Source organism: Centrocercus urophasianus, unplaced genomic scaffold, assembly GCF_019232065.1.
Source record: "Centrocercus urophasianus isolate 14NV4802_14NV808 unplaced genomic scaffold, USGS_Curo_1.0 seq_9, whole genome shotgun sequence".
Taxonomy (NCBI): Eukaryota; Metazoa; Chordata; class Aves; order Galliformes; family Phasianidae; genus Centrocercus; species Centrocercus urophasianus.
The window spans coordinates 22,529,823-22,552,298 of NW_024885532.1; the positions used below are offsets into that span (position 1 = coordinate 22,529,823).

The window sequence follows — 22,476 nt, forward strand, 5'->3', positions numbered from 1 at the left end:
TTGTGTCCCTGCACCAGCAGGGTGAACCATAATACACCCACAGCCAAGAAGCATAGCAATGTTAACACTAAATTTCTCCAGAATTACTGCCAGTTTGGGGTTGCGATAATTTGTGGTAGCAACTCTAGCTTAAACAAACAGTCCCATTGGTGCCTTCTACTGTAGACTGGTGTAACAGATCGCCTAGATATTTATTTCTGATAGTTTTTTTCTCTGCTAGTGATGTAGAATAAGAAACAGAATCAGAATGTCTCTGCACGTCCTTCCTTACTTCCCAGTTATTCAGCTTGCCAGCTACTCACCATGATGGACAGCATCAGCAAACACCATGAGGTTTTGAACTACTTATCATTTAGATGCATTTCTCACATACCAACAGGAATTGCAATATATTTGAAGAGGTGAATGGGTTCATTAAAAACGTTTATTTTTCAAATCATGCACTTAGTGCCTATTTAAACAGAATCATAGAATCAAAGAATCATTAAGGTTGGAAAAGACCACTAACATCATCAAGTCCAACCATCCACCTACCACCAGTATTGCCCACTAAGCCATGTATTTAAGCATACATTTCTTGAACACTTTCAGGAATAGTGAAATAGTTAAGAGCTGCATACATATATGAGGTGGTTTTTTTTTTCAGTTTCCTGAACAATGCTGAACTAAATTACAAATCCTAAGGTAAAAACATACTGGGGTCATTAGCAGCATATAATTTATTCAAACTGTCACAGTGGTTTCAATCTGGATAGGAGCTTATTTTTGGAATTCAAACAGGAATCTTTCTGAAGCTATGGCAAAGACTTCTTCCCCGATATCTGTTAGAATTCACAATTCAGCCCATAACAAATGACAATCTCTGTCTCAAAGGTATTTTAAAAAATGAGCACCTGCAACAGAAAAATCTCACTTACTATACAGGTGCTGGGATTGTTGAGCTTTAAATGTTTTATTTTAAGTAGAATTTGAAGAAGCACAGAGAAAAAACATTCATCAGTGTTCAGAAAGCAACTTGGTGATGCTCCATGAATTATTTTCTTACTGTTCTGTTTTATAAAGTGCCTGAATCCTAAATCAAGTACGAATCAACAGGCCTTAGAAAGGAAAAATCCACAGAGCTTGTAGAGGAACACAGAATTCTTTCCGATATGTCACCCAGCAGTAGAAAATGCTCGTTCTTCACGGAAATCAAGGCATGAGGACACTGAGCTGTGAATCCATAAATACTGTCCTCTTGTTTCACATCAAGGAGATGCAATATATGTGTATATTGCTTTTTACATCAGAGCCTGCAGATTTTTTCTTAAAAAAGAAAAATGTTGATCTAGTAGATTTTACATTTTTTGTTGAGTCACTTGTCTTTTCTGTCCCTTTAGGAACACAGTCTAGCTATATTACAAATAAAACTAAAATCCATAACAATTGGAACATTTTGACTCCTGAAAGCTTTTTGTGATTTCTTTCCTTCCCCTTTTTTATTTTTTGCCAAAGCTGTTTTTAACCCAAGCCATGCTGAGAAACATCTCAATCTTTCAGCAGATTTCTTATTTGGAATGGAAAGCCCTGATCCCCCTGGCTTCATCTTCATTCACTATGGAGAAGCATCTCCAGGTACAAGGAGTTGCCCTATGCCTTCCCCACCATGAACAGGGTGTCAGACAAGGCACAAAACCTTAACAGTTATAAGCTTCTCTTCCTCCTCCTGTGATGTACTCATATCACAAACCCATGGCAGAAGGCCTGGTCACAAAGTCCTGACTCAGTTCCAGATGTCCTGCAAGAGCTGTGTCTGACACAAGACAAAGAGACCACAGATGATATTTCCAGCTCACTGGCAGGAAAGCAGTTCCTCTGCACAAGGAAAATGTTAAAAACATGTTCCCATCATAAAAAGTAAATGGATATATATTTTTAGATGATTCCACCTAGATTTACTGAGCTTGCACTGGGCAAGTGCATCAACTTGCATTTGAGCAGATGGAGGCTCTTGTGTCCTTTTGATCTGAACAATATCTTATCTAAGAATCACAGAATCTTTAAGGTTTGAAAGATTACTAAGACCATCTAGTCCAACTGTCCACATACCACCAATACTGTCCTCAGTGCAACATCCACACAGCTCCTGAACACCTCCAGGTATGGTGACTCCACCACGTCCATGGAAAGCTTGTGCCAGTGCTTCACCACTCTTTCAGAGAAAGAAATTTTTCCTACAGTCCTACTTTCCTACAGGTTGGATTCAACCTGAACCTCCCCTCCACTTTATACTGTGCTCCCTGAGCCCCGAACACCATCCACTCATCTCACCTATTCCTCCCCATGGGCTCTGCTTCTGCACTGGAAGCCCCACTTATCAATAATTACCACTTCCCAGCAATTTCCAAACAGTCTGAGCTCAACCAGTGCAATCCCCCACATGCTTTATTCTCTGTTCTGCAGCTTTCCCCTTTGATGATTGAAAAGATACACAGAGCAACCAATGCATCCTACAAAACAGCTGGGTTGAGGATGCTGGATGCATTTCAAGTTTTCTTCATACATATTTTTCATTTTGATTACTATTTTACATTTTGCATCAGCACTTCACTGGAGTCTGCTGCTTTGCATAAAGGGATTAGAGTATGAAAATCCGCTACATTTCTGAATGTACTGTACTTTCTTGACCTCATCTCCTTCACAATGCTCAATTTCTTTCTGAAGTTCATTCATACTTTAAAACAACAACAAAAAAAAGATTATTTTTACTATAGGAGCTCTATAAAGTCGGCTCTGCTTCATGCTACACAGCTGAGTTTTAGGCTGCTCATAACTGTAATCAGAAGGTAGTAGGATGAAAAAAAATGGTGACATAATACAATGCGATGGCATGGATAGTAGACTTTGTGAGCAGGGACGAAGCACAAACACCACTAGACTTGTTTAAATATCACAAGCTGTACAGAGGACCTCATCATGCCCCGTTCCTGGATGCATTCAAGGCCAGGCTGGATGTGGCTCTGGGCAGCCTGGTCTGGTGGTTGGCGACCCTGCACATAGCAGGGGGTTGAAACTGGATGATCACTGTGGTCCTTTTCAATTCAGGCCATTCTATGATTTTATGACTATTTATAACTATAACAGCATTCAGTCCAAGCCCACACTAGATTCAACTGAGGAAACAGATTTTAAAACCACAGCATAATTCAACCCCTGTTCCTTTTTCTGATGTATCGTGCGCACATATTCCTTAGTTAAATAAAGCTGGACTCCACAGTCAGGACAGAAGCAGAAATCCCCACTGCAGCTACCAGCAGGCAGGCAGGTACTTCCCAGTCTCTCCTGGCTCTAGCATTCATATCTTGGTGGAGTTTCCCAACATGGACGGTATTTTCCCCCCTCCTGTCTGCCCAGGAGAGCCACAACCTCAGGCCCCCGCAGCTTTTCCGGTGCCATCTTGGGAGGGAGAACTGATTCATGATGGAGCTTTTCTGAACAAGAGGTTTCAGGGCATGACCTGTTTCTATCAAGGCAATCTAACAGCCATCTGCTGAGCACCCTCCACATCTCTGGTCGTACTATCTCATCTGCCATTTACTGAAGGTAATCTTCACTTGGTATCCACAGCAGTGAGGGATTACTCAACCAATAGAACTGTCTAGACTAACAAAAAAATACCCAAGGTTCTGTTTGTTTGAAAAGTCAAGCTGCTCACAGGCTTATGGGTCAGTTTACGGTGTTCAGATCAAACTTACACACTGAGGAACCAGTATAAGACAAGAACATACGTCTACAGTTCTTATAGAGCAAAATATAAGCCCAAATGTTCCTGTTCACAGTAGATATTTGCAAGCCAAAATTCATCTACAGCCCAAACCAAAATCCCAAAGAAGCCACGGGTAAGTCTGACCAACTTTAACAATCAAGATATTACATGGCAGATGCAACGTCAGGATCAATCCATATTACTGTGTTTTGTTTTTTATAAAGCAGAAATCCCTATTGCAATCAAGATCTGAGTTCATCAGTTTGATTTATTTTCTGGAGAGCAAAATTACATTTGTAGCAGTGTACAATGAATGTCCTCACAGGCAGCAGAGTACAGTGTAAATAAAATCAGCTGAAATACACCGGGTTTATGAACAGCTATTTTTTACCACTGGAATTAGAATTTTCCCTTTTTTTGGGATCCACTAACTAACAGCTCACTTCTTCCAATCCTGCCAAGTAATCCTACCAAATTACATTCAAAAACAACCACTCCACTTAAACACTACTCAACTACATCCACCCAAAATTCTGAAGATCCTTAAGAAGGCTCTGCACAAGACAACTGGAAAATGCTTCGTATTCAAAGCAAACTCAAACTCCTTCATGGCAACCACAATTTCCTGTTCAGTTCAACTGCTTGCACACACAGTGAGGACAGCTTGCTGAAAAACAGCAGGTGCTGTGCTCTTACCTCCCAGGCTCACGCTGTGGATCCCAACCAGTGGAGCAAGTGCTCGTCAGCTTAAGTCCAATAGAAAGTGAAGGAGTTCTTAAAAAAAATAAAACTTACTGTGGGATGGTAAACTGCAAAGTAGGTGCGGAAACTGGTTGTTGCACGCTTAGAAAATCTGCAGAGCAACTTGAGCCCAAGACTGCAAGCCCAGGACTGAACCCCATGGGGGAAGTGGCTGGTAAAAAAACGTCATAGATGAAACACATGATTTTATCTTTATAAGGACATTCAGCACTCTTAGTCTTCCTCACCTCCTCATAATTTCTTTTACCTCTCTTCTGTTTCGTTCTCTTTCACTGACTGCATGCACGCACACACACAGTTCTACACCTTCTCTCCTTCACAATAAAATCAGACACGTTTTAGCTTCAGTATCTGCAGTCCTACCCCCTACAATCAAAGCAGCGCTGGCTGTGAAGCAACTAGCAAGAGGACCAGAGGGAATGACTACAAATTGTGCCAGGGGAGATTCACGTTGGATGTTAGGAAAAATTTCTTCTCCGAAAGAGCGGTGATGTACTGGAACAGGCTGCTCAAGGAGGTGGTTGAGTCACCGTCCCTGGAGATGTTCAAGAAACACTTGGATGTTGTACTAAGGAACAGTGTTTTAGTGGGGAAACACTGGTAGGTGGATGGCTGGACTGGAGATGATCTTGGAGGTCTTTTCCAAACTTGGTGATTCAATGATTCTACGGCAACGTCTCCAAGGATGGAGACTCCTCAATACCTCTGGGCAACTTCTACCAACACCTGACTGCACTTGCTGTGAATAATTTTTTCTTTGCATCAGCTGGAATTTCCCTTGTTGCAACCTGTTGCCTTTTACTTTCATGGTACACTTCTAAAATAAAGTCTGTTTCAAACTTCTCTGCGAGCTCTAATTAGGTAGGTACAAGAAAGTGTCTCTCAGCTTCCTCCTTGAACTTCTCCACCTCTCCTCACACTTCACGTGCTGCAGCCCTTGGTGATCCTGGTGTCTAGAGATCTTGTGCTGGAGGGCCTCACACAGGACACTCACTGAGCTCACAACTGGCACTGACTTCAAGGACACATTTCCCAGGTACACTGAAGGTCAAACACAAAAGTGTTGAATATGGGTGTGAACACAAGTTGTCTTTCAACGCTGATGACGCAGCGCTGCAGAAACCTTAAGAGAACTGAAAATATAACACCAAAAGATAAAAGTGATTCATTGGCCCCATGGGGATTTTAAGATGTGTTCAACATTAACAGAAAAATTCCCACCACTTTCCACAGGCTGAAGAATGATCCTTCACCTTTTTTTATAACTTCTGTTTTGACTTTTGCCTTTAAAAATACACAGCTCAAAAACGAACCAAATTGAGCAGATTAAAAATACATATATATGTTCAGGATTCACCAGACCAGCTGGACCATCAGCTACATGCTAATGTAGAGGACTTCAGGAAAAAATTCTTATGAACAAAATCCCCATATTTATGATACCATCCTTGAAGCACACATGGATTTACTGTATTCAGAATTACACTGAAACATATTGAAGGTATTTTTGATAATAGAAAATTTTTTTCCATTAGAAAAATAAATGCCCAATTATCATTTTAATATTCAGATAGTGATTCTGTGCAGAAATCATTTGTAGATTTTCCATAGTTTCTTCTGTCCCTGAACACTTCTGTTATAACTTGAACAACAAATCCTTACACTCAGTGTGGGAAGGATTTCCATGATGTAACTATGAAGACTAGGAATGGTGTTTTAAAATGGCTTTCCATTTAATATAAGGCCAGTTTGGCTTCTTGTTATTAGACAAAGAGGTGCTCCTACCCTGCATCTCCTGTTGCAGTTCATTACTTGACAGACTGTGCCACAGCTCCTCTTTCTTTGTTTTCTAGGATGTTTAACACCAATCTGGTAAACGTTTGTCCCAACTTTCTCCTTATAGGCTTTTTAAAACTCCTTAGTTATTTCTGCTGTTCTACACAGAGAATGTTGCAACACCTTTTCTGGCACAAGGAAGAGGGCACCAAATACCATTATTTGGTATTATACTGCATGCTTTAAAAGTAACGTCTTTCTTGCACAGGAAAACCAGACGTAGGTGTTTCCTCATCAGAGATGCTTGCAACATCCTCTTGGGTTGTTACAGCTTGTGTAGAAGGTAGGTGAGAAACTTAGATTTTCCACTCAAATGTGTGCAAGTTCATATTACTCTTAGAATGCACTTAGTTCTGTGTGCTCAGTGCGCAGCACTGATTAATTCCAGTGTGTGACCCAATATGCACCACCTGCTTTAAAACAATGCTCAGAATGCAAGTTCAGTGGGGAAAGGATTTAAAAAGAAGTACAAAATAAAGATTTTGAGGCACTTGTCATGTGGACCATGAATCCTTTTCCAATTTTCTGCCTTATTTCAAGGCCTGCTGGAGTGTCTCTGCGTACTCCCAATAATGCTGTCTCACCAAGCATCATTAAATATTCTATGCACATAACTCCAGCTGAAGTCCTGGCACAATACTCTATTTAAATTCTGCACTGTGAGCCATCAGACAAATAACAATTTCAGTGGGTAGCACTGAATTACGTTTAGCTGGTAGGATGCAGTGATCAACTCCAGCCTGCAAGTGGTTAATTCATACCCATGTGATGTTCATTCGTGGCACTGAGGACAAGGTATGACTGTAGGACAGGCTATGACAAGAGGCTCTCTCGTGTGATTTCTTACACAGGGCAGAATGCTGTGGGCAATGATTGTAATATTGATTTTAGAAGAGTTATTAATCATAACTCTTCAGCATAAGTAGCTTGTATTTTGTAATAAGGCATGCTTACGGTTAGCAAGACAAGCTGATGTCACAATAGGATGTGCTGCAACACTGAGTTAAATGTCCATTGCTGTTCCTTGTTTAAAAGCAAATACAGCTGATTAACAGCCACACTTGATGAGAACAAGCATCCCCAACAGATGATTGAGCCGAGGTCTGTCATAGGCAAGAGTCTCCTGGTGGGAATTAAGAAGGGATATTCCTGTGGTGGCCTTTTTCTGCCATAACCCAAGACCTTTGCCTTTTTCCAGGCTGCTTCTACTTCATGGAATGAGATTCTCCAGAAGTCATGCTTTGTAAAATCACATGCTCACATAATGCAATGCTTTCCTTGCCTCTTTCTTGCTGATACAGTCATGGATTGTGTACATGCTGTCCATGCAATAAAATGTACAGGATGGAAAGCATGTGGTGGGCAGCAGAGTGAGGATAGGCACACAGATCTTCACAGACGTAAATGGGAGGTTCCCATGGACCTCCAAAACGTCTTTGTTTGAATGACAGCACAGTTTTAAACGAGCCCTTTTAGCAGAGCTTGTCTATGAAAAAAATAGGGCAAATCAAAATTAAAGGAAATTATTTAATAAGTGATCTCATTTAGAGAAGCATTATTTTACTCTTATAAAAATACAAAGGACCCGGTTCCAATTCCCACTGCATTTCAGTTTGCAGTCTGAGTCACAGCTTTGTTCAGTGTGACCCTGTTCTTGTCCCTGTTAAAAGTCGGTGACATTTCCTGCATCCACTAGTGATTGAAGCACTGACACGTCTGCGCTGTTTCTGAAAGCAGATCCTAAGAACTCAAATGCTGTTGAAAAGTAAATGCGTCCTTGTGAAGCTGGAGTCATTACTTCAATGGCATGCACTTAGGTGAGGATAAGTAATTTGACCTGCAACATTTGTTGGGGCAAGATACCCTGCTAGGGATTGCACATTTTAGCAACTTGCTCTGAAATGCCACGTGTGATCTCTGGAGAAAATACTACAGACTGTGTAGTAGTCACATGTGAAAATAATACCTTCCATGCTGTATTCCTTCTGCCAGAAAAAGTCCTGAGAATGCAAAGTAATGATGGGTGAATCCATTGAACCTATCACAATATGGATCTCGGGGGTCTTTTTTTGGGGGGGGAGGGAGGGAAGGGAGGGTATATTATGATACCAGAAAATCTCTGTTGGTGCAGTAACAGCATCTCACAACCTAAACTTGTTCAAGGAATGAGTAGGGCAAAGCCACTTCACCTCCAGATGGAAAAATGTGCCTCCACAACTCCCTTCCCTGATATATGGGATCTCCAACACCTCCGTGCCAGGACCCACCTACATCCCTGGTGCCCTGTTGTAACATCCAAGAAACAGCAGTGCCATGCTGTGTGGAACATCTAGGCTTGTACACTGGCCCATGTAGGGATGGAGACATGTAAAAAGAAGTTATCTCATATGGAGAAGGGCATTTTTTGTGCGTTATACCAAGAATCAGCAGCTCTCCAGATTTTACTCTTTTCCCTACAGCTGACCACAAGAGCAACCAGGATGATTTTGCATGCTTGTGCAGCTTCGAGCTTCCAAGCTGGATGCTTTGGGTAGACTGTTTCCACAAAGCAAAGCAAAAGATCACTCCTAAAGAGGGAGTACAACCAACCTAGTAAGAATTGCACTCCCCTGAATATATTTGGGGACCTAGAAGAGAATACTGTCTGTTGGCAGAAGAGTAGCTATACTGTTATCAATCATGAGGGAGCAGATATCTCTGAAGCCAGGGGTGGAATTTGGGCTGTGAGTCTTGGTACCAAAGTCCCAAAATCATTTGCTCCAAAGAAATCTTCTACACTGAAGTACGAGATCTGTGCCTGAAGGTTTTACTTATGGCCAAGCCCCAGGCACTTGTGCTAAGAGCTCAGCCTTACTTACAAGACACAAAGAACAAGATTGATTTCCCACAGGCAGTCTGAACTTTGAGCGAGAGGCATTTATGCGAGTGAAAAATGAAGTAGCAAAGAAAAAAACTCCTGTAAAATGAAAGCAATAATAAATAAGCAACATGAAAGTGTACACCCCAATACAAATTTTATAGGCTACACCCAGCCATGAATTATTGAGCAGAACTATCCATTTGTTGCAATAGGGAGTACTGGTGAAATATTAATAACAGCGTATAAGCTAATCTTGGGTTTTACTTGGTGTGGGAGAAAGAACAGGTCGGAAAAGTCTGGCCATTATTAACGCAAAAAAGAGCATTCAGGACAGCAGTCTGTCGTGGATTTGAAGTGGAAGGAAAGAACCAGTGCTCCTCAGGCTGTCATGGAAAAATGCTGGATCCCCATGTCTTACACAGGGACTAACAGTTAGCAGGTGGCCCTGCTAGGCAGGGGGGTTGGAACTACATGATCCTTGAGGTCCCTTCCAACCCGGGTGATTCTGTGATTCTGTGTGATTCTGTAACAGTGGCCCTATGAGCTGATAAACACAGCTCCAGAAGGATATGGGCTCACAAGTGGCATTTTCAAATGCTATTGCAACAGTACTGACTCTCATGATTCTGTTTTCCACAACTCCAAAAAGCAGAGTTTCAACTAGACCCTAACTCAGGTGGTTTCCAAGCTGTTGTGTTTCTCTTTCAGGAAATATTTCATCTTCATGACTGGGTGAAAAGAGTGAAAATGGGACTTCAGTGGCTCAGAGGCTTAGTAGAAGTAAAGAGTATGAAGAAATAGAAGGAAAACAAATGCTTTAGTTTAAATTATGATTACTGTGACAGTTGGTTCGCAAAGCTAGGAGGAAAAAAAGCCGTGAATTTTTAAGCATCTGGATCACACAAAAGCTGTCTCACAGTTAAGCAACCTTCTTCATTTGTTAGACTTCTAGTCTCAGTGTCACCTCCAGGTGGCTTTGGCACTGGAGCACAATTGGGCTTTCCTACACTCCCTCCCTTTCTTGTGCTGGGACTAAAGGCAATTCCACTGCCAGAATTTGAGCACCTACTTTCTGCTGCAAACTCCTGCAAAGGCAGGGGGAAAAAACACAATTGCAGATGAATCTGCTCTCCAGAACAAGTTCTCCACCAGCAGCTTTTTGCCAAGGGTCTTAGGAAAGAATAATTTAGTTTGTGGATCAGAAGGAAACCAATTTTCGCTGCACAGCAACACTTACACGAAAGAACAAAATGCTTTGTGCATGCAGGCATGTTTGCATACATACCTTCATGAACACTCTGTCATTATACTTTGATTTTAAACGTTTTTCAATGCTGGAAAACTCAACTTCATAAGCTGTTTGCTTTGCTGTTGGCTTGTTTTTCATTTTATTCTGCTCAGTTTCTTTAAAAATCACACTGCTGTATTTCTTCCTCTTTTGTTTTACATATTTCTCTTTATCCTCTCATTTTCCCTTTGCCCACTTTCTGTATTTTTTTCATTCTCTCTCTTCCTCCTGCCATCTCCTCACTCCTTCTGATTCCTACCCTACCAGTTCCTATTTACTTGCTCCCACGCCAATGTTCTTCTTACTATTTCTTTGAGCATTCAGTTCATAAGCCCCATTTCTCACACGCATTTTCCAAGCCTGGAGTCACTGGCCCCAAATTCTGCACTGAAACTGCCACACACTGCTCCTCAGAAACCCCTGAGTGCAGTTACTGGTTCCTCCTCTGGTGAGGAAGTTTGCCTCCCCAGAAGGAACTTGTTGTGTTTCTCCAGTCTGTACCAAAAAAAACCCCAACAACTCAACTCCTACAGAATCTGGACAGCAAATGCCTGACCCATGGGGTTTCATTTCCACTCTCATTGCAGTTGTGCTCAGAGCAGGCTCTTCTCCCAGCTCTGCACCGTTCTGTGGGGGAAGGATGAAGGTCACTGCCAGGCTGAAGTTGAAGGATGACAAAAATATTGTTGAATACAACAAACTTGTACCTGGTGCATCACTGTTTTTGGAAAATTCTCTCCACTCCCTTCTCTGGCTGTGCTGGTGAGGCTGCACCTCAAGTGCTGTGTTCAGTTTTGGATCCCTCACTGCAAGAAAGACAGTGAGGCTCTGGATCATGTCTAGAGAAAGGCAATGGACCTGTGAGAGGTCTGGAGCATGAGTTTTATAGGGAGCAGCTGAGAGAACTGGGATTATTGATTCTGGAGAAGAGATTCAGGGGAGACCTTATCGCTCTCTACCGTGCCTGAAAGGAGGCTGTGGTGAGATGGGGGTCAGCATCTTCTCCTATGTAACAGTGAGTGGATGAGAGGGAATGGCCTTAAGTTGCACCAGGGAAGAGTCAGATTGGATATCAGGAAAAATTTATTTCTCAGCAAGAGTGGTGATGCATTGGAAGAGGTGCTCAGGGAGGTGGTGGAGTCACCATCCCTGGAGATGTTCAAAGAAATGTGTAGACATGGCACTAAAGGACATGGTTTAATGGACAGTACTGGTGGTAGGTGAACGTTGGACTCAATGATCTTAGTGGTCTTTTCCAACTGTAATGATTCCACGATTCTATAATAAATATGAAGGCAAAACACCTGAGAGGGAGGAGACATTTCTGCACCTCTTTGTGAGCTAGTAATTATGAATACCAATTAACAGCTGCTCTTGGCTGTTCTGCTTCAGCTCAAACCCCAGAAAACACATTTACAGTTCCTTTACACTTCTAGCTTATCTCAAATAAGCAAAACCAAGTTTTGCCTTGCATTTATTTCATCTTGTTAATCAAGCAAGAAATCAAGGAAAGATGGCAAGAAGCCTGTGTGGATGAGTAAGGAACTCATTGATAAACTAAAATGAAAGAAGGTCCATGAACATGAAAAAAGGGCTTGGCCACCTGGGAAGAATATAGGAATGTTTTCAGGGCCTGTAGGGATGCAACAAAAAAAGACTAGGGCCCTCTTGGAGCTAAACCTTGCAAAGGAGGAAAAGGATAACAAGGAAGGTTTTTTAAGTATGTCAACAGTAAAAGGAAGATTAGGGAAAATGTCAAAGGGGTGCTCAGCCAGCTTTAAGAGCAGGTTACAGAGTTTGTGTATTTTAGCATCTTTGTGTTGACTTTATTTTGCCTGCATGCTTGTGATCAGAAAGCAGATACTTGTTCAAAGCTACCTGCCTAGAAGAGCAGTGGGAAGAAGAAAGGCTGGGACATTGTTCTGAGCAAGCACTAGGTACAGAGAGACACATTACCCACCCAGGGACAAAAAAGGCCTCAAGACATTTTGAGTTGTGAGCTGCTGGCCTGGAATTCCCATTGTCTTTAGGAAATGCAGCTGGACACACCAGGCTGTCTGGCATCCCAGCACTAGACAATGCTTGAAAGCATAAGCACTGCACAGTGGGAATCAGGGTGACACCAGGCCCTCTGCAAACACTAGGACTGTGTGATATGGTGTGAAACCATCCTGTGAGACATCTTAGGGAAACATGCATGGTTGGGCATAACCTTGAGAGTGCTTTAAGGAGCCTTCCCTCATCTAGCATGTCAACCATCTTCCCAATACCTGAAGTTTGCATACAGGAACGGGTAATGCAACAAGGACTTTTTCTTACAGAATGCTCCTGGATATTCAGGTTTGCCTCTCTCCATGTGTTTGTGTCTTCTTTGTGACTAGGGTGGGTTTGCAAGATGGCTCCTGAAGCCACCAGGCATTGTGGTTCCAGGACTACAGAAATGACCCAAGGGATGGAACACCTCTTCTATGAGGACAGGACGAGAGAGCTGGGGCTGTTCAGCCTGGAGTAGAGAAGACTCCAGAGAGACCTGAAAGCAGCTTTTCAGTGTCTAAAGGGGGGCTGTGAGAAGGAAGGGGACAGACTTTTAAGCAGCGTCTGTTGTTACAGATCAAGGGGAAATGGTTTCAAATAAAAAGAGTGGAAACTAAGACTGTATATAAGGAAGACGTTCTTTACAGTACGGATGATGAGGCACTGGAGCAGGTTACCCAGAGAGGTGGTGGATGCCTTATCCCTGGAGACATACAAGGTGAAGCTGCAGTGGCTTTGAGCAGTCTGGTCTAGGTGTAGGAGTCGCTGTTCATTGCAGGGGAGTTGGACTAGTTGACCTTTAAGGATCCTTTCCAACTCAAACAATTCTGTGGATGATTCTATGGTTAACGAAGATAGGGGATAACATAGAAAGCTTCCCTAAGGGGCTTGCATTGTCCCAGACAAGAGGGACATAACCAAGTATAACCAACAGACAGCACTTCACAGAAGGATGGCTTTCTATCATCAGTGAACTACAAAGAGCAGAGGAAAGAAGAAAGAACAAGCATCTTCTGTTACTTCAACCCTCTTTGCTAGCCAAGACTGAAGGACATGCAGATAAGAGCATGAGACCAACCAGAATCACTGAGTCCAACTCCTGATTCCACACAGAACTACCCCAAATTCAGACCATGTTATTGAATTCTTCTGGTCACCAGAGAGCAGAGCTCAACACTGCCCCTCTGCTCCTGTGAGGAATTGCAGCTGCCATCAGGCCTCCCATCAGCTCCTCTGCTCCGGGCTGAACACACCAAGGGACCTCAGCCATTCCTCATATGTCTTCCCCTCTAGATCCTTCACCATCTTTGTAGCTCCCCTTTGGATGCTTTCTAGTAGCTTTATGTCTTTCTTGTCTTGTGGCATCCAAAACTGTGCTCGAGGTGAGGCCACCAGCGCATAGCAGACTGGGAGATTCACTTCAAGGGAACAAATTTCACAGAGAAGTAAGACCTGCTGTGCTCCCATTCAGCACACCAATACAGTAATAACATCCTCAGCCACATGCTGGAGGCTCTCTCTGACTTGCAAATTGTGTTAGAACAAGAAGCTTGCCCCCTGTGCAAAGGCTAGATTTAGCCTGCCAGCCTGTTTACAGTTCCTCAATAGTTTCAGCTGCAGGTTGTAATATCCATTTCCTGAAGAGCTGCTATCTTTCATTTTAAAAGTAAGTGCACATCCACATGCCAGCAAGATGTGAGTACTCTGAGCATCTTTCCTGGAACGGGTTGCCCAAGGAGGTTGTGGATGCCTCATCCCTGGAGGCATTCAAGGCCAGGCTGGATGTGGCTCCAGGCAGCCTGGTGGTTGGCAACCCTGCACACAGCAGGGGGGTTGAAACGAGACGATCGCTGTGTTCCTTTTCAACCCAGGATATTCTATGCTCCTATGACACCTTTGTAGGTGCATTTCTGGCAGTGGCTGCACAAACGAGGCACCACGAGGACAACTGACACATGAACCACAATTCTCCAGCTACTCTATGCCCAAGGGTATGTCCCTGCAATGATGCTGACTCATGAATGAAAGGGAGGTAAATTACTGTATATATATTAAGATCCTGTGTGCCAGCTGTTCTGCAACCTCCTTACAAATCTTTGCAGCCTCCCTTCTCAGCATGCAGGTATTTGCAGCCAAAAGCCCCAGCTCTTTCTGAAGGCCACCTTTCCGACAGGTCTTTCAAGCAACTTGCAGAATTAGTGAGCTCTTAAGGAAAGGCTGCACTCTTCTGCCCATCATTTCATGGAAACACCCCCACTACATTTGTTATGTACACCTACACAAATGTGGGAGTCTTCAAGTCCCACCTTACACAAACTAGTTCAAATGCTGGTAGCAACCTAGCTGTAGCTGACTAATGCATTTTAATCTAGTGTATAAAAATATACATATCATATACATACAATATATGTATGCATCTGCAAGAGTGATGTCTCATGGTCTGAAACAGCAGTTTAGCCACCAGACTCTCCCATCCCATCCTCTCCCAAAATTTTGCTTGCCCAAAACTTTCCACCTGTCTGTGTGAGATGTGTAATTATGAAAGTAGATGTTGATGAAGCCTGGGTACTGGGATGCAAATGGGAACTACACACAAAGGCAAATGCAAAGCTGTTCAGCAAGGCTAGACAGGAAGGTTATCTGAAAACCAGTGTGAAATGACAGTCCTCATTGGAAGGGTGTTTGTAAGTTGGCTGGAAAATTGAATGTATGTAGTATCACTGGTGATAAATGAAATGAAAAGAAGGCAGGAGATGGTAGCCCTTAAAATATTTTGATTCCTTCTGGTACTAGAAATCAGATGAAAAATGTGTCAGTTATCCACTTATTTACAGGAGATTGAAGGCAAGTTGAAAGAATCCTTAGTATGAACATTTTCTCTGACCATAACCCTTTCTCATTTTCTGCCAGCTACTTCTTTTTGACACAGCAATTTGTCTGAACCAAGCAGAAGATAAAAGAACTTTATTTGTAACATAAAAATAACAAAACAGCACTGCCCCATCCTGTAAAATGGTTGCCACTGTAAAATGTGCAGAACGCTATTTTCCCTTTGCAGTACTTTTAAATATTTATCCCAAACATCTTGTGTATATTGATACCTTCAGTATGATGTAAAAGCCAGCAACTTTTGCAAGTATCAGGTATCTCAGTAACATATATATCTGAAGGCAGTTTATTTTTAAAGACTTTACAGTTGGTGCTATTACTAAAGAACAATGTTTGATGAGAACAGGAGACCCACAGAGGACGACAACCCCACTTCATCAGGAAGGGAGTAGCACAGTGTTAACTCCTCTGCCCTGATGTCTCCTTGCACCACCAAAGAGGTCCAACTACTGCACATGCTTACAGGCAGAAGATGCCCCAGGCTCATCACTTGACGGCACCTAAGGTCTCCCATCAGGTAAAAAGGAAGAGCACCACACTGTTATGCTAGACTAACCCAACCAGCCCACTTGTTAGGCATTTGGCGTTGGGTCTACCAGTGAGGAGGATGTTTTCCACTAATTTCAGACATTTAGCAAGGGAAATGCAATCAGTGGTTTTGCCTACATTCACTCAAACTGGTAGATAACAGTCCACACAGCAGCATTTTAGTCCTAGGAGTAACTGCATAGGTGTTACCAGAAAGTATCTGCTCTCCTATTGAGCAGAGCCCAAGCCACTGGGAGAGCACACCCAGAAATGGCAAGTTGGGTGTTTCTTAATGCAGAACTGCTAAGAGAAACAAAGGTTTTTTTTAAAGGAACACTTGAACTACTTCATTTTATTCATCAGTAAAAATGTATGTTTTGAGATGGCAACCTATTGCTCACACTCCTTGTTTTAATCGCAGCTCTGATTTGCTTTGTTCATTAAAGCTAAGCAGATTAAGTCACAAACATGCAAATGACCTCTCTGTACCCCCAAAACTTCATTCAAGCATCTTGTGTAATTTTTGCTATTTGCTTTAATCCTGAGTGAAAAATCACAAATGCTGATGTTGAGATATGGAAGAAGAAACTTTCAGAAGGCCTAATGCATTTTGTTCTCTGGGACCTTACAGAGTACAGCTTTCTGACAGCAAATGATCAGCATTTTCCAGAGACTTCTCTGTTTTTACTTCCCTGTCTTAAATTGGGTACTCTGAAAGCCACAATTTGTTTTGAAAACTCTGACCCCACATACACAAGTGAAAAAAATAAGGTCATAAAAACAGCAAATAGATGTGGCAGGGAAGAATCAACAACAGTTTGCCAAACTTAACCAATAAGCACCAGTTAAATTTTCAAGCATTTGTATTGCATGAGTAAAATATCACAATCTGTACTTAATATTCCTCCTTACAGCACATCAGCAAGTCACGATGGTATACAACCAGGCATAAATGCTATAAAATTTTACTGACACTCAGGAGCACAGATGCTTTAAAATTTTCAAAAAGGCTATAAAGCTTGAATTGACATTTCAACATATGGCTTAAATGATTTATTTTCTTGTAAATGCTAAGAAGCGTTTGCCTAGAAGATCCACTGAAACCTCATCTTTCAATTTCTTCCCATAAGCACACGGAATCACAGAATCACCCGGGTTGGAAGGGACCTCAAGGATCATGTAGTTCCAACCCCCCTGCCTAGCAGGGCCACCAAACACACACATTCAGATCAGGTTGCCCAGGACTCCGTCCAACCTGGCCTTGAACACGTCCAAGGACGGGGCATCCACAACCTCCCTGGGCAGCCCGTTCCAGGGCCTAACCACTCTCCTTGTAAAGAACTTCCCCCTAACATCCAACCTAAATCTTCCCTCCTTCAACTTGGATCCATTTCCCCTAGTCCTGCTATTGTCAGCCCTTTTGAAGAGTTTACTCCCCTCGTGGGTGTAGGTTCCCTTCAGGTATTGATAGGCTGCAATGAGGTCACCCCGCAGCCTTCTCTTCTCCAGGCTGAACAAGCCCAACTCCCTCAGCCTGTCCTCATAGGGGAGGTGCTCCAGCCCCCTGATCATCTTAGTCGCCCTCTTCTGGACCCTTTCCAAAATCTCTATGTCAGAAGCAACAGAAGAAAAACTATACTGACAACTTTCCAGTCATCCAGAAACTTCTGTTTATAAAAAATGTTGGAGAATGTTCTCATGTAGCTTTTCATAATCCTGAAACAAAGAAGTACCTAATCTTAGATACGTGTCTTCGATGATTCAACTTGAAACTTCTCCACAACAGAAGATACTTGCTGCTTTTTGCATCTTTGCTATTTAATGTGATCTGTGCATAAGACTATGAAAAAAACCAACAAAACAAAACAAAACAAATAACAGCAGCTCTTGCACTTTTTCAGCTACACACTTTCCTCAGTACAAAATAATATCACTCAGTTCCACAGCACACTGGCTGCCTTTTATCAGCAGATGCGATAAATAGAACTTTCCCCTATATATATGTATATTGCCATTGGCAGGGATAGCAATTCCATCCTAACATGGCAATGTTTGTTTAAAAAAAAAAGAATAAATTATACATTTAGAGAAGTTTAGAAGTGTGCTTTATTTCCAGATTAAGCAACATAACAGGAAGATGACAGGAACTGTACTGAGCAAAGAAAATCCTCTGATAGGAAATACAGCTATTTCTGTTTACAGGAACAAAGCTATTTTGTAAAATACTGAAGTCTTTGAAACAATTATCTTTTGACTGCAGTTTTACTATGCTTAGCATTTGGGAAAGTCAATTCCAGAAATCATAGTAACCTTTTTTCCAAAAATTTATGGATTCATTGACATCAGTGTAATGTGGAAGGTATGTGCTGCCATTCTGCTGTCCCAAAGACGATGATACAAGTTTTAACCATGCCCTTCCATCCTAGAGTACCAAGTATAAACAGGCTGAGAAGAAAAGTCTGCAGATATCTAGATAAAAAAGGACCTCAGGAGTCATCTACCCACATCTCCTGCTCAGTGGATGATGTGAAAATGAAATGCTTCAATGAAGGAGGCTTCTTTGATGTAAAAACATGCATGCTTTCTTAGCTCATATGTATGACTGTTCCCAGCCAAAATCATAGAATCACAGAATATCCTGAGTTGGAAGGGACCCACACAGTGATCAAGTCCAACTCCTGGCTCCATGTGGTATCACCCAAAATCACAGAATCATAGAATGGCCTGAGTTGAAAAGGACCACAATGATCATCTAGTTTCAACCTCCCTGCTGTGTGTGGTGTCACCAACAACCAGATCAGGCTGCCCAGAGCCACATCCAGCCTTCCCTTGGTTGCCTCCAGGGATGGGGCATCCACAACCTCTCTGGGCAAATGATCAACATGCTGCAGGTTAATGGCTTGTAAAGATAAAATGAAATGCTTATTCCTTATTCTGAAGTTTTGTTTGCAGAAGAAAACCTTATGAAACTACTTGCATGGCTTCCTGAAACCGTAGTTGTCAATGGTGTGCATTCACAATCTGGAAACAGTCTAGTAATGCTAATATATCACAACAGGGAAGAAGATTAAATACTGAAAGTTCAGTGATGAAAATGAACAAACATAAATAAATTTGAGCTTGGAAAATGTTAGTTCAGGAAATACATTAAGTAGAGATGCAGAATAAAAACACCAAAAAAGAAAGAAAAAAAAAGTGTAAGGATAATGACAATAAGAACACATTAAATATGGCTAAAGTAGATTAAAACGTAAATATGGTTTATTCAAAATACTGATTAAGGGACAGTAACAGAGGAGCAAGTGAACACACTGTAAATCACAGAATCACTGAATGGTTTGGGTCAAAAGAGACTTTAAAGCCCTTGCAGTTCCAACTCCTGCCATGGGCAGTGCCACCCAGCAGCTCAGGCTGCCCAGGGCCCCATCCAACCTGGCCTTGAGTGCCTTCAGGGATGGGGCACCCACAGCTTTTCTGGGCAGCCTGTTCCAGTGCCTCACAGCCCCCCGAGTAAAATAAATTTCCCCTAGTATCTGATCTAAATCTCCCCTCTCTTAGTTTAAAACCATAATCTTTGTCCTATCACTATCAGATTGTGTATAAAGTTCAGTCCCTCTCCTGCTTATAAGCTCCCTTTAAGTACTGGAAGACTGCCATGAGGTCTCCCTGAAGCCTTCTCTTCTCCAAGCTTAACAAACCCAACTTTTCAACCTTTCCTCATAGGAGAGGTGCTCCAGCCCTCTGATCATCTCAGTGCCCTCCTCTGGAGCCACACCAACAGCTCTGTATCCATCTTGTACTGGGGGCCCCAGGCCTGGACACAGTATTGCAGATGGGGCCTCACAAGGGCACAGTAGAGGGGGACAAGCACCTCCCAGTCTTTGCTGACCACCCCTCTGTTGTTGCAGGCCAGGATACTGCCAACCTTCTGAGTCACAAGCATACACTGTTGGCTTCTGTCAAGCATGGCATCTATGAAGGGTCACCAGATCACAGACGGGGAAGGAAAAGAGGAAGCCCACACATAGCAGACATTTATACAGACAGTATTTCCGTTCCCTAACACTCAGGTCCCCGAGCAAGACCAAATTTGTAGCATTTGGCTGGGATGGGCATCTGTTCACAGGAAGCCCAGGGAGAGTTTGTGAAAAGCAAAATACAAAGAGAAAAGCAGCAAATATTTCCTACGCACACTACACCAACAGTTTAGAAAACCATCCCTCATGTCGGCCTCATAATGCTATTACCAATTTGTCAGTTTCCATTTGTGTTCCTTATGGCTCCAACACTAAAGGTCAGCAGGCAGACTACCATCGTGCTAGTCTAGAATTTTCTCTGACTGTATCACTTTGTTTTGGTAACCCACACTGGTACTTGATTGGTACTTATCTCACCCAGCCTCAAAACTGAAGTGTGGGTTCTGCAATAAGAAGGAAAATAATATAATTTTCAATGGAGGACCCTATGTTCAAGAGAAAAAACTGGTGGTTATCTGTGATGATCACTGTGGAAGCATCCAACCATCCATGTGGAACATCCAACCAACCAGCACCTACCCAAAAGGCTGCATCCAGGCAGAGCCCTGCTAGGCTGCACTGCCACATTGTCATCATCACCTGCACCACTGGCTCACTCCCACAACTCCTGGTGCAGTGGGGCCCAGCCAACAACAAACCCTGTTCAAGGCAGCACTCAGCTGAAGAGTAAGTACACATAGGTTTGTTTAATTACACCTACTGCTGCTCACCCAATCCTACAAAGGGAAGACCACAGCCCAGTGCCATGTTGTCAACAGCACCAACACAGATAAAAGGTTTCAGTAGGAGGACTCCAGCCTCCTTCTGTTACGCTGTTAGGTTTCCTCAAAGGCATCACTTTCATGGATTCCCAGTCCCAGGTGCCTGCTCTGGTCCTACTTGACCCCAAGGTGCCATCAGTCACCCCATCCCACCTCTCGCAAAGCACCAGGATGGACCTACAGGGGGTTCCCACCAGTCACCCATAGTCCCTGGTAGCCACACCTCCATGGGGACATCAATGTCAAAGCTGTGCAGATACGGTGACACGGCAGGTCCTGCCCCAATCAGCTCATAGCCCAACACGGGAGAGCTGATGGTGAGGATGTCAGACGTATCTCTGAGCTGTGACGCCCTGTTTTTAATCTTGCAATGCTTAGCATGGGAACAAACGATCAAATGAATCACTGGGGCACAGTATTGATCCTTGAGTGATGATTACATAAAATGAATGTAAATGCCTCAGTGCCTCACATAAATAATTCCCCGCTGGCGTCTGCTATGCGGGATGCGGCCATACCTTTGATTTCATTTACATGGTTTCATTTGTAGAAGGAGATCCGAATTTTTCCCTCATCCTATGCCCCTCACTGACCTTTACCCACGCACAAGGGAGGAGCAGAAGCAGAGGGAGTGCAGGGAGGGACATCGATTGCTGCCACTCTGGGGAGAAAGCGTTATAACCTTGCAGGCAGGGGACAAACAGCAGAGTCATCTGCAACATGCAAACAGCTTCTCTCCACTTCCAGAGCGAGTCAAAGAAACGACCTTCAGATATTCTCCAAACAAGCACTGCTTATAAAGGAGTTGTCTTTTGGGGGACTCTGTGGATAAAAAGGAACAAACGCTGAGATTTCAAAGTATCGCTGAGGCAGACTGGGACACAGAAGGATGGCACAAGAGTGTATCATCACTTCCCATACCCACTCCCGTCCAACCGAGCTGCCAGCAGCGTTTGCCCTCAGCCTGCACCTCCGTGTCCCTCACAGCTGACTCTTCCACCAGGTCCGGTCGCCCGTAGCGCACCGTCACCGCACACCGCTCTCACACCGGGGCTGAGCCCCCAGCCCTGCCGCCCGGTCCCGGTCCCCGCACGCCCTCGGCTAACCCCGCACCGAGCCGCACGGACCCGGCAGCGGCTCCTACCTGCATAAGCGGCAGCAGGTCGCTCTTTTATTTCTTCCCCCCCCCCCCCCCGGGGGAAATATCGCTTTTAATTATGATAATAAATCAAAAGAAACCAGCGGCGCGAGGATAATTACCAGCGAGGAGGCGCGTTGCAACAGGCGGTGCCGGTACCCGGCGCGGGGCGGGCGAGATGCCGCAACCCCGCCGCCTGCTGCCACCCGCTCCGCGCCCGGCCGCGACACGTGGGCCCCGCCCCACTCCGCTTGGCCCCGCCCCACTCCGCTTGACCACGCCCCCAAATTAGTGTGACCGCGGCCTCATATTACCGTGGCCACGCCCCCTTCGCGTGACCACGCCCCTCAAACCAATGTGGCCACGCCCCCCAGCTCTGCTGGCTGAGGAGGCGGTTGGTGGGAGCGGTGCGAGGGGAGGCGGGGGTTTGCGGTCCGGGTGGGGGAGGAAGGGAGTTGGGCTCTCCTGCTGCTCTGTGCCGTTCAGCAGGGTGAGGAGCATGCTGCTCCAAGCGAGGCAGATGTAGGGTGAGTTTCCTAGTAGGCTTGGTAAGAGGGCACCTCAGGTCCCACGTGTAGCAGACAGCTGCAGACCCTTA

General features: G+C 43.7%; 1 protein-coding gene across 5 annotated transcripts in view; it reads right to left on the bottom strand.

The window, feature by feature from the left end:
• Positions 1 to 22,083, bottom strand: part of LCP1 (lymphocyte cytosolic protein 1) — a 44,919-nt gene extending 22,836 nt beyond the window's left edge. The window contains exons 1-2 of one of the 5 annotated variants that reach the window (XM_042838760.1): positions 22,001 to 22,083; positions 21,423 to 21,562 (exon numbers count right to left, since the gene is read on the bottom strand). Coding sequence is in view for 1 of the 5 variants with exons in the window: in XM_042838757.1 (XP_042694691.1) it covers positions 21,334 to 21,387 (54 nt within the window). In the remaining 4 variants the exon portion in view is untranslated. The other 4 variants (XM_042838761.1, XM_042838757.1, XM_042838758.1 and 1 more) reach the window with 4 other exon arrangements.
• Between the last annotated feature and the right edge of the window lie 393 nt (positions 22,084 to 22,476).